The 12,294-nt window shown below is 42.3% G+C and overlaps 1 protein-coding gene across 3 annotated transcripts in view; it reads left to right on the forward strand.

Annotated features, from left to right (window-relative positions):
* LOC147020675 (plasma membrane calcium-transporting ATPase 2-like) overlaps positions 1-12,294 on the forward strand; it is a 191,334-nt gene that overhangs the window by 43,377 nt on the left and 135,663 nt on the right. For all 3 annotated transcript variants that reach the window (XM_085896204.1, XM_085896202.1, XM_085896203.1), the window contains exon 4: positions 3,162-3,419. In XM_085896204.1, the coding sequence (XP_085752330.1) occupies positions 3,162-3,419 (258 nt within the window). The remainder of the gene's footprint in view (positions 1-3,161; positions 3,420-12,294) is intronic.

Consider the following 12,294-nt stretch of genomic DNA (forward strand, 5'->3'; position numbering starts at 1 on the left):
AGATATGTCCAGAGTTACGGCTCTGATCTAATGTATGACATTGAGGACCTCCATCCATTGTTGGGAGAGTCGAAGCAGCATATCCAAGGGAGAATGACTTTGTCGAAAACCAAATTAGTGATCTGAGATGAGTAAGTTGGAGAAAAGGAAGGATTTCATATCAACTGCAATGATGGATTCCATGACCTTGCAGATGATTGGAAATAAGCTGAAACGTCTGTAGTTGAGGATATCGGGTTTTTTTACACCTTTTTACTTCAACCACCAAAGGTGGATTAGTGGGGCAGATAACAGCAATTTTTGAGAGGAATTGTGCAAATGATGATACAAGCATCAAATTTGGCACATTTGTTCTCCAGGGGATTCTAATCAAATCTGCCTGATTGGCCATTTGAAAATCCAAATTTTGAAAAATTCAAAAAAATAAAATCTTCAAAAAAGTCAAGATCACGAATCAATGTTGGATGCTGGCTGAGATTGGTGAATGTTTCAGAAACATCAAGAATGTTCCAAGTCTGCCATGCAGTTTTCTTCCCTTTACCGTGGAAGGCAGACACGATGTCACATCCAGTGAACCCATGAAGTATGGGATCCCTCGAGCTTTCTCAGACCCTATTGCAGAAACGACCTCATGGACTGGAATCCATCGCACCTTGGCTCCTTGGCCAAAGGCAATCCACATGTTCTCAAGACGTAGTTCCTGTAAGGATGGCAGTACAGATATTGCTATGACTAGTACGTCCATGTCATTAGCCTTAATGATAATGGACTTGCTACCATCCGTCGTTGCATCCCTGGCGTGTACAAATATTCGAGTGTCAGCTTCTTCATGACAACATGGAGACACAGCATCCAGTGACTTCCTTGTGTTGCTAATGGCATCTTCTCCTTTTGTGACAATGACTGTGCTTGTCGTCTGTGCTTCACACATCTTTTCCGCAAGGAAGTGAAACAGCTCAGTCTTGTTGCTGTCATCTCGAAGAAAGCTTCTCCAGTTAATTGGGGTCTTACTGGTTCCTGTCACTCTTCTTCTGATTCCTTGCCCCCGTTTCGACCTTGCCTCGGACTTCAGACTTGACTTCTTGTTCGCATCAAACACTACGTCCACCCTCTCGTACCTGGCACCATAGGATTCCACCTTTGGGATGATGTCTTCTTTCGCATAGTCATCAAATATGTTTGAAGTACGTGGAGGTAGGGCATTGATAAGTGTTGAGCCATCAATGATGACTGCATCTCCTCTTGGTTCTCTGTCTGGGATGTTCACTTGCGCTTCAAGAATTTCAGCCAGCTGTGACTTCAAATTTTTTTGAAGTTTTTTTTTTTTCTTCAAATTTTTCAAAATTTGGATTTTCAAATCAATCAGGCAGATTTGATCAGAAAGCCCAGCAGGACATAAATGCCAAATTTGATGTTTGTATCATAATTTGCATGATTTTTCTACTATCTACTACACGAGATGGAGGTTTTATTTTCAGACATGTTGACCTTGAGAGCTCTTTCACCTTTTAGACCCCTTAGAACTCTGAGACTCTTTAAGACCCTTAAGACCATTTATAACCCTAATACCCACTAACACCCTCAAGACCTCTAAAGACCTCCAAAAACCTTTACACCCCAAACATCCTTTCAGACCCCTAAGACCATTAACACCCCTTAGACTGTTTATAACCGAAAGACCTACTAAGATCAACAAAACCCCAAAGACCCTCTGGACCCTTTTTAACCCAAAGGCCAGAAAGACCCCGAATACCTTTAGGACCCTTTAGACTCCAAAGACTCAGACTCTCTAAGACCCTTTAGACCCCAAAGATCCTTAAGACCATTTCGGCCCTTAAAACCACAAAGACCTTTTTAGACCCTTTATAACCCTTAAGACACTGAAGACCCCGATATACCCATTAGAACTCTTAGTCCGCGAAGACCCTATGGACCCCGTTATACCTTCTATCTGAGGGCCTTCTGCAATACCACTTGAGGGTTACCAGTCATCATCAAAAGCCCCTCCCCTCCCCCATTTGATAAACTACATCAGGTTAGGCTATTCGGGTGCAAATTCGAATTAATTAATTTTCTCTTTCTTTTTTTTCATGTGCTGCTCATCTTAGTTGGTGACAAAGAGAAAAGTCTCACGTGGCAAAGAGAAAATGGTGTCCATGACAACAATTTCACCCCCATTATAATCAAATGAGATATTTTTGTGATTTTATTATTGCCAAATCTCAGGAATTTTTCAACATATCAGATTGAAACTTACACAGCTTATTTGTATGCATGTCAGCATGAGTAGTTTACGTGTATAAAAACTGGGCAAAATTAGTCAAAGCTCAAGGTCAATACCATCCAAAACATGTAAAACACCTATTAGGCCGAAATTAGAAAATGTATCTCCCAAATTTGTTATGCACAACATTCCCCCATCATGTAAAACGCTTGATCGGTCAAATTTTCCAAATTACCAAATTGCTGTTGCTATGGCAACGATTGTTCATTTGGATTTCACAGGTATCATGCTGTGCACAACATATCCAGAATATATTTTCAATCACTAATAGTTCTTCTGAGCAGACCGCCATTGCCTTACAAGGTAAACGTGTACCACATGTCATGGTCCTCATCATCGCTTTACATTGAATTCCCATTTCTACCAATACACACCAAAAAATTGCTCATTTGAAGTCAGACGTCTGTGAACTCATTGAAGACGAGTACCCTGCTCGTGATCTTTAAATTGCAGCAAATCCAGGAATTTCCTTGTGAGTACTTTCTGCCTCCACCTCACATTCCCTTGATGACGCGTCTTTTTTTTAACACTTGTTCGAGATATGGAATGATTGGTGAGAATCCTATTTTTACGCCCCCATCGACGAAGTCGCCGGAGTCATTATGTTTTCAGGTTGGCCGTGCGTCCATCCATCTGTCCATGCGTCCGTCCATCTGTCCGTGCGTCCTTCCGTCCATGATAGGTTTTCCTGACCACGATAACGTAAGAACAGCTGGAGGGATTTCAATCAAATTTGGTACAAGTATCATAATGATGTAATAATGTGGGCGGAGGTGTGTCGGTGGAACGTTGAAGAGTGCTATTCTAGTTCCTTGTGAAATTATGTACATAGCAACTAAACCTTGCTCGTACACCTCTTATAACCCTCAACATGCAGATTGTGGTGAAGCTGTCAGTGGTGTTGAAGATGAAGGAGAATCCAAAACTGGCTGGATAGAAGGCACGGCCATATTTTTGTCTGTTGCCGTCGTCGTTCTTGTAACAGCCTTCAATGACTGGAGCAAAGAGCGCCAATTCCAGGGACTCCAACGACGTATTGAGCAGGAGCATCGCTTCACGGTGTTGCGGGCTTGCTGTACAGTACAGGTTCCCATCAATGACTTGGTCGTGGGTGATGTGGCACAGATCAAATATGGTAAGTGCAAGCCTTCACTCTTTACGGGGTTTTCACCACCACCACCACACATATTTCCATTGCCATGATTTTTTTCCTTTGCCAGACCTATGAAAGTGTACAAAAAGTAGAATAATGAAGTTATATGGTTCAACCTACAGTACACGTCCAGGTGTTGACAGTCTTGTTGATGCTGAGTAATTTATTTATTTATATTGATCTAAAGGTCATTGAAAAGCTTGCATATCAATCACATGCAGTACATTAGCAGGCATCAGTGTACTAACGTGAATGTGAATTTCAAAACAGGAAATCATATCTACTTTGTAATATGCAGTGAAGTGTAATGTTCATGGTGATCAATAAAATCACAAGTTCAAGTGCAGAAACTTCAGAGCTACCGAAAAGTTGTTAAGTACTCACAGTTTCCTCTTTGCTACGACAAATAGAGTGGATAAAAAGAGGTAAGCACGATGATTTCAGACATGAAGATAATGACAGAACCCCACTCGAAAGGAGCACTAACTTATGTCTGTCCGGAATCAAATAGACAAATCATCGGACTCTGCAACAGGCTTACCAAAACGATGACTTGACGACACACCCCAAGTACTGCACTGCTTCCCTTTACGAAGATGTTGAATATGAATAACTCTGTATTTATGTCTGTTATTACAAGCTATTGCCAAAGCAGCACTTACGACGCCCCATATTCACAGGGACCAGAATGATTGCCCAATAATTGCCCTGCCGGACATCTCTGCAATGGCGCCAATGATACCAAACCCATATAATCTCTATTCTCCACACCAGAGCTCACAGCCATCACAAGAAGGCTATTTACTTATATTTTCTTTGTTTACAAAGTTGAGGCCCATGGAAGAGCAAAGTGGTAGAGGCTAGAAGGCAATGTATTGACAGTGGGGCTTTGGGACAACACACAAGTAAAACAAGGGCATTAACAAACAGGAGGAGGTGAAAGAAGAAGGAAGGAAACGTAGTGACCGTCGAATAGACAAGGAAAAGTAAGAAGTGAATGAAGAAAGAAAATATTACACGTAAAAATTTAGGATGATCTCGGGCAGTGATGCACTGCTAACCTGAAGATCCCTGGAGGGAAGAGTTGGATTTCACATTGTAAGGAAGGAGGTTCCATAAATGGGAGAAAGAAAATAGATAAATATCAAGTGGAGGTTAGTCATGAGTCTTTATTTTGGGCATTTCACAAGGAAGCGGTTGATGTAAGAATGCATGTAACCTGGATGGTCGTGGGAGAGTTGGAGAGATGAAAGAACAGAAAGAGCAAGATCTGAGGTGATATTCTGTTTTTTGTAGACAAAGTTGAAGCTCATGGAAGAGCGAGAACACAGAATCGAATGGAACAAAGTAGAAAATGGGGAAACGCACCAAAAGCAGGGAGAGGGACACAACAGAGACAATACTGGATTTTCATAATGACGTATGAATGTTAAATGAGGCCATTTGTGCATGTGCTGTTTCGTCTGTTTTCAGTGACTCAGTTCTGCTCTCAAGGCACTTTTAACCATCTGTTACAAGTGCAAAATCTGTAATTCAAATCATATTTTTACGGTAATTTTCAGCATTTAAATAAAGAAGTGGCAATTTCAGGATGGTTGACTATAACTGTTGTGTGGCTGGATGCAAATTGGACTCGCATAAATATAGGAACACAATAAATATCCGTGGATGAGAGGTCTCAAGTTCCTACCATTCCCTGCAAATACAAGGGAGCAGTGGTAGTGGTTATTGCAAACACACACACATGCACACGCACACGCACACTTCTCCTTTTATCAATAGATGCAAAAATCTCATTTTTCTTGTGGCCTGAGAACCAAACAAACAATATATTGATAACAGCCCTCGCATTGACAGTAAATGTCATCATTTTAGAAGTTGATTTTAAACTTACCCTTTGCATTCACAAGCCCCAGATATGGCCTTCCCATCGCTGTTAAGTGTTCAAAGCAGATATCGTGTCTCCCTCGGAGAAGTCTGCCTGGTACATCCCACTCCCACATTAATATTTGCCACAAGATTTGTGTGTTTTCACATCGCAAAGATGAGTTGGAAGACATTACTCTGTTGGTAATGATATACAGCATCGTGTCTCCAATTGTACACGTCCATTAAACATATCACCAAGCTTGCCATGTTAATTGGAGACACACCCACAAGGTTCAAAGTCCATTCACTGGTCGTGATCCTTGGCTTGGGTAGAATGCGCCAGTCTACGAATCTTCGGGCCTTGCACCAGCTCATGTCGTTGGGATGGATAGCTGCAAGATCTTTGGGGTGAACCTAGGAAGTTCTGCAACTCTTGTTGTGCAGAGGCACATCCCTTTCTCTCCGGTACTTTTCCAAGTATCTTTGGCTTCTTTCAGAAGCTTTGTGAGCCATTTTAGATGACGATCCTTATGTCATGCACACAAAATATGGAAGCATGCCCGAATCGATGTTGTTGCTAAGGGATTATGCACATGCATGCCAAGCATTCTGGCATGGATTATGTCATTTTGAAAGTCTCCTAATGGAGGAACAATAGACAAAGGGGAAGAATGAGAGCAAGGTAAGGGGGAGGAGGACACAGGGGGTGAATAAGTTGATAGTGGCAGCGTGTCAATTACATCTGTAAACACTGAAGCCCTTGCTGAAGCAGTGGCTTTAAAGACAAAACTAAAGTATTTCAACCCGGAAGCTAAAAATAAAAGGAGTGAAAGGACTCCTTTTGGACTCTTGACAGGATACAAACTGAAAAACAGCAAGCATGGGGCTGAAATAAGAGGAAAGGAAATCCCATTGTTTTGCATCAGAAAGATTCCTTCTTACTTGCCCTGATGAGTACAAAGAGAAAAATCAATGTCACAATAAGAAGTGCTCTGGGAAGTGATGTCACTTACTCCAAGCTCAGTGGCCATATTTGTCTGAAGCCATGAAGTGTTGTCTCATGAAATTGTTTGCATGTGTGTATGGCTTGTGTTGTAGTTCCTCCCTATAAAAAACCCCCAAAAAAACGGTGGAACAAAAAACAGAAAGGAAGGAGAGGGGAGAAAACACAATGATCTAGAATGAAAGGGGTGGGCTTGAGGGGGATTGATAAGAGGAGGCGATATCATGAGTATGGATGAGGGGTAACCAGAGGTGGACAGCCATCATGAAGCCCTGGTGGGAATCAAAATAAAGACCAATTGCTGCACCGTAGCCCCAAGAAGGAAGCCAGACATCATAACACACACACACACACACACACACACACACACACACACACACATACACACACACACACACACACACACACACACACACACACACACACACACACACACATACACACACACACACACACACACACACACGTATATTATGTACTGGTAAGTACTTACAAAAGTTATTTTATATGAAGTTATAACCTTAACTTTGAGCAATTTACTGATTTTCCAACTGCCTGGATCATCAGCTGAGCACCGTTTTTCATCGAGGTTTCGATCCTTTCAGCCGAGAACCTCTCCAAACGGCGGATCCACAACCCCGCTCACAGGTCCACATCAGTAGATTGCCCAACATCAATGGATCGCCAACCCAAAGTTGTGTCCAGACAGCGAGTCAACACAGCAATGCAATGTCCGAATTCAAACTTATTAAATTATTACTTTTATTTAATGTATTACTACATATGAATAACTTCAATCATACACCACTTTTTTCTGGTAATATATTTATCGATAAACACTTTACCTTGTAGGCATGTCCATGACACAGCACCTCCATCGAACCATTGACTCAAACTATCATTCAAATATTCAAACTGTCATCAATAACCGATGATTTTAACACTGAACAACGTATCCTGGCAACCACCAACAAATTATTTTAATGCTTATAATGTATTATATCAAACAAAAAATGAGATTGAACAGATCAACTGAGGAAGTTATTTTCACAAGTGAGAGGAAAGAGAAACAAGTGAGTTATGGTGCGAAATGAGCCTGCATTTTGGGAATTTCACAAGTTGTGGTTCACTGGAAGACCATGTGCACCTTAAATTAATCTTATTGAGGGATGGAAGGGGGAAATAATAGAAATGGCAGAGGGTACAAGATCAGAAAGGAGGTGGTGTAAGACAGAGAGGACACCAACCTGTCTGCAATGTGGGAGTAACAGGTCCAGATTCAGCCTCATTGCAGTAAATTCCAATGATATTGAGTGGTCTACATGGTATCACAATGTGAAATGTGTGAAGCAGGTGTGCCAGCTAAGGGGAAAGCAGTTCAATTACTCAAACTCCTGGGTGTCATTCTCAGCCATGATCTTTCTTGGGCAAACACATTTCAAAGTTTGCCTTTAAAGCCAGTCACAAACTGGAATCCTTCATCGCGCAAAGTCTTTCCTTGGCACACCCGAACTCTTATCCACCTACAAGGCCTTCATCCACAGTTTGATGGAATACTGCTCTCCCTTCCAGGCTGGTGCTCCTATTTAACATCTTGCTCAGCTTAACACCATGCAAACCAAGGCCTTTAAGATCATTGGAATCTCCTGCGTTGAAGCTGAGTCTATGGGCCTATCACTTCACCATCGCAGACAGGTCAGTGGTCTCTCTGTCTTCTACCACTTTCTTTCTGGTCTTGCACCATCTGCTTTCTCCATGCTTTGTCCCTCCCAGGTTTCTGCAGGCACACACAATCAGTCCATCAACAACACCTTTCAAGTGAAACTCCCAAAATCCCGAATCACTGATCACCTCCTCTCATTTGTTCCTCCTTTTTTCCCACATGTGGAACCAACTTCCACATCCTCTTCAATCTAATTCTTCCCTCCAGATCTTTAAGACAGCTGTTCACCACCATCTCAGATTATCCTCCATTGAAAACCATAATTGTTTCTACCCCCATTATACCACCTCCTCCCAAACTTCCAGTTTTTACTTTCTGAGTGATTGCATCTTGGTCACCCCTGCATTTTCCCGTACCCCTCATTCTTACCCGCATCCCTTGTTTGTCCATCTCCGTCTATTTTGTCCCTGAGCCCTGCTGGTGGTATTTCCCCCTTCTCTTTCTGCTGTTCCTTTTGTTCTGTTGCATCCTGATCTTATCTGTGCCCGAGCTCTTCAACGAGCTTTGACTTTGTATACAAAAATGAAAAAAATCTACAGTGCCTGAAAATTAAACAATAGTGCTTAAACATGCCATAATATCGCTCAATCAGATGATGATAATAGGGTATCGAGTGAAAGTCCATGAAATCAATTGTTTTGATAAATGAGGAGTTGAAAGAAATCCTCTGCTGAGGATGTGGCTGAGAAGAGCTTGTACAGAGAACAGTTTATCTGGGTTTCTCGTACAGTAGGATTGGATGTTGTACTTATTGCGATTAAAGGACATGTTTATTTTTCCTGGCAACTGATTTGTCATGTCAAAATGAGTAGGACCTGAAGCAGTGGCAACAACTCCTTTAATGCGATAGTAAACTGTTCTGCAAGGGTTGAGTGATCTACAACACATAATGTTGATGTAAAGCAAAGGTGACAGTTGTCTTCGTGAAATCTCATCAACGAATTGCACCCGAGAGGTGACCAATGATTGCACAACATTGATGGTGTCGACAGATTCACAACTACAGCTAAGACAGAGACCAAAGCGTTGAGCTAATAATAAGCATGTGAATAAGAATGAAAATACATTTTGGTGAAATAAAATTAAACGTAATGAAGGATTCTTTCCGACTAGGACTATGGCTTGAGCAACTTCAACAAATGGAACGGTTGCCCTTTGAAGTCGCAAAATGCTGTTCACTTTCAACATGTGAACCGTTTTTACAGCCATTTTTCCCTGCTGTGCAGGGGTTTGGCTTTTTGTGAGGCAATGTTTTATGGCCGGATGCCCTTCCTGACACCAACCCTGGTCGCCTCTTACGACACACAGGGATATGGTATACCTATTCTAACCGGGGCATACACCGGGACCAGTACACTGGCACTCATTTCGCCGACCTCGGAAGGATGACAGGCTGAGTCAACCCCCTGGTGTTAATTCAGCATCCAACGGGGCTTGAACTCAGGACCCTGGGATCCCAAGCCACCACCCTAACCACTAAGCCAACACCAGGCTTGCTTTCAACATGTGAACGAACTCGTTAATTTGTTTATAGTGCAGAATCTGCTGCCAAGACAGCAACCACACTGTGCGATACCAAGCAGTGCATGAGTAATATTGTGTCAAGGAGCCTGAAAGAAAATGAAACCGCTTGCTACCCACAGTCCAGGCAGGTATTTGTAATTTGGTCAAAGTGCCAATGATAACTGTCCTACCTTTTGCAATGGACACCATCAGATATTTAACATCTACCAATGACTAGTGTTGGCAGATGGGTCTAATAGGTTAAGGTACCTGTAATGGACCTCCAATATTGATACCTTGCACTGCATGTGAAACACCAGTGTGGCAGTTTATACCTGGGTCGAGAGTCAAATCCACGATAGACAGCTCAGAGGTGACTGCACTTACCTTTCGGCTATTCTGCTAGTCAAAGTAGTACGTTTAGTCAAACTGATATAATTATCATCTTCCTGAGACTTCTGTTCTCTTGAAGGAATGCATTGTTGGCTCAGAACCAAACAGAAAACGTTTTCATATTTATGATTAGTCCCATGGAGGACCTAACACCTTGAGTCAAAGGTGAACTTAACAAATGTAGTAACAAATGTAGTAACACAAATTTGTTATTATGTAAATTATATTATATCAATTCATACTATTCAGTATGCAGGAACACAAATTCATGATTATATATATTATATTCTATCAATTCATTGTATTTCGTTTGCAGGAAGACAAATTCATTATTATGTAAGTGATATTATATCAATTCATAGTATTCAGTATGCAGGAACACAAATTCATGATTATACATATTACATTCTATCAATTCATTGTATTTAGTATGCAGTGACACAAATTCATTATTATTTATATTATATTATATCAATTCATTGTATTTCGTTTGCAGTAACACATATATTATTATGTATATTATATTATATCAGTTCATCGTATTTAGTATGCAGTAACACAAATTCATTATTATATATATTATATTATATCAACTCGTAGTATTTAGTATGCAGGAACACAAATTCATTATTATATACATATTATATCAATTCATTGTATTTACTATGCAGTAATACAAATTCATTCTTATGTATATTATTGTTACGGGGTCGGGTGAGAAGACCACTAGGTGGGGGGAAGCTACTTCGATTCCCACCAGACTCCCTGGAATTGTAGGCCATTGCTCACGGATAATTCTGTGATGCGGAGGGTCGCTTAACCGACCGTGGACGCCAATAACTCAACCGCGTGACCTAGGGTCCTCCCACCTATGGAATCAGGTTACCTAATTAACCATGCTGTTTAACCACCTGCGAACCACGCCCTCGGTATGCCTTGTCCGAACCGGATCACTCTACCAGATTGGATCACCTTTCCGGATCGGATGCAGCTGAGCGACACTGCCAAGGACGTACCGGCTAGAAGGAACGGACCGTGGGGAATAAAGACCCGACTAAACCTGGATTCGAATCATGCTGGAGCAATGAGGGAAAAGACAAAGGCAAGCTGGGAGCATTTTGACAACAATTATTCATTTACAGCAAGCAAGGAAAAGCATGTGGCACAACAAAGGTTTATTGGGTATTTAACGCAGAGAAAGAGGAGAGGGGTGTGGGGGTGTGACAATTGTACAAGCAACTTACTAAAGCAGACACAATGCAGACTTGATGTGAGATTATTCACAGTAACAACAATAAAAGATCTTCTACAGGCTTACTTAACAGACAGGTGCCAGCACACTCAGACACACACACACAGAAAAAGAAGAAACCCAATGAAGAAAAAGGACTTTTGCAGCCAGGGAGGGAGGGGGTTGAGGTTATAGTTTTCGGTACATGGGTGTTTCGGGGGGGGTGCTCCGTGGTGCGGCACCCGACAATAGCCGCGTTGTTCTGGCCACAGCCGCACGTGTGGAGATCGTGTTCTGAAGGAGGAGCTTGGGTGGAGAAGGGTGAAGTCCAGAGGGTGAGGGTGGAGCAGTAGGTGGGACCAGGCAGGAGGCTTGGTCAAGAAGCAGGAAGCGAGGTCGTGTGGACGGAGATGAGGGACAGAAGGCGGGCCGTCGAGACGAGACATGGGCGAAGTCAAGTCGCAGGAACACTCGGCGTGAAGACATCCACACCAAATACACAACAACCACTGCACGGAGGATTTATCCACGTTTTATAGAGCCTGGAGGTCGCCATGCCGAATCCGACGTCATCGCCTGAGTCGGCATTCCGACTGCCCCCGACCCTTCACCTGGTCCGCCATCCTGGGCCGGGTTTTGGCCAGATGCCGGTATAGCCCACCCACCTGGGTGCGAAAGCGTACTTGACACGCCGCACATGTCTGGCCTCGGGTAGACGGTGGAAGCTCAAACCGCCAGTCTACTCCATAGTGCACGTTGTGATTTTGCCTCAGAAGTGATCGTTGGGGAGGGTACCGTGGGTTGTCATGCTGTGGTAAGCGAGATGAGGGGCAAGCAAGGCAGATTTACCTCAGAAAAGAAAAGATGGGAATAAAATAAAAGGGAAAAATGATTTAATAATCCTACCGAATAGCCCATCGCTACGCACTCCCTTGTCCTCCCACTACACAAAAGGAAGGGGTCTATCTGCACATATATTAATGGCATAACTGACTCGGGACAACTATCTGTTGAATGCATGCGGTTCCGAGAACTGCAACATTATATTATATCAATTCATCGGATTTAGTATGCAGTAACACAAATTCATTATTATTTATATTACATATCAATTCATCATATTAAGTATGCAGTA

The sequence above is a fragment of the Eptatretus burgeri genome, chromosome 9 (assembly GCF_056783735.1).
Source record: "Eptatretus burgeri isolate ZD-2024b chromosome 9, Ebu_testis_v1, whole genome shotgun sequence".
NCBI classification, from domain to species: Eukaryota; Metazoa; Chordata; class Myxini; order Myxiniformes; family Myxinidae; genus Eptatretus; species Eptatretus burgeri.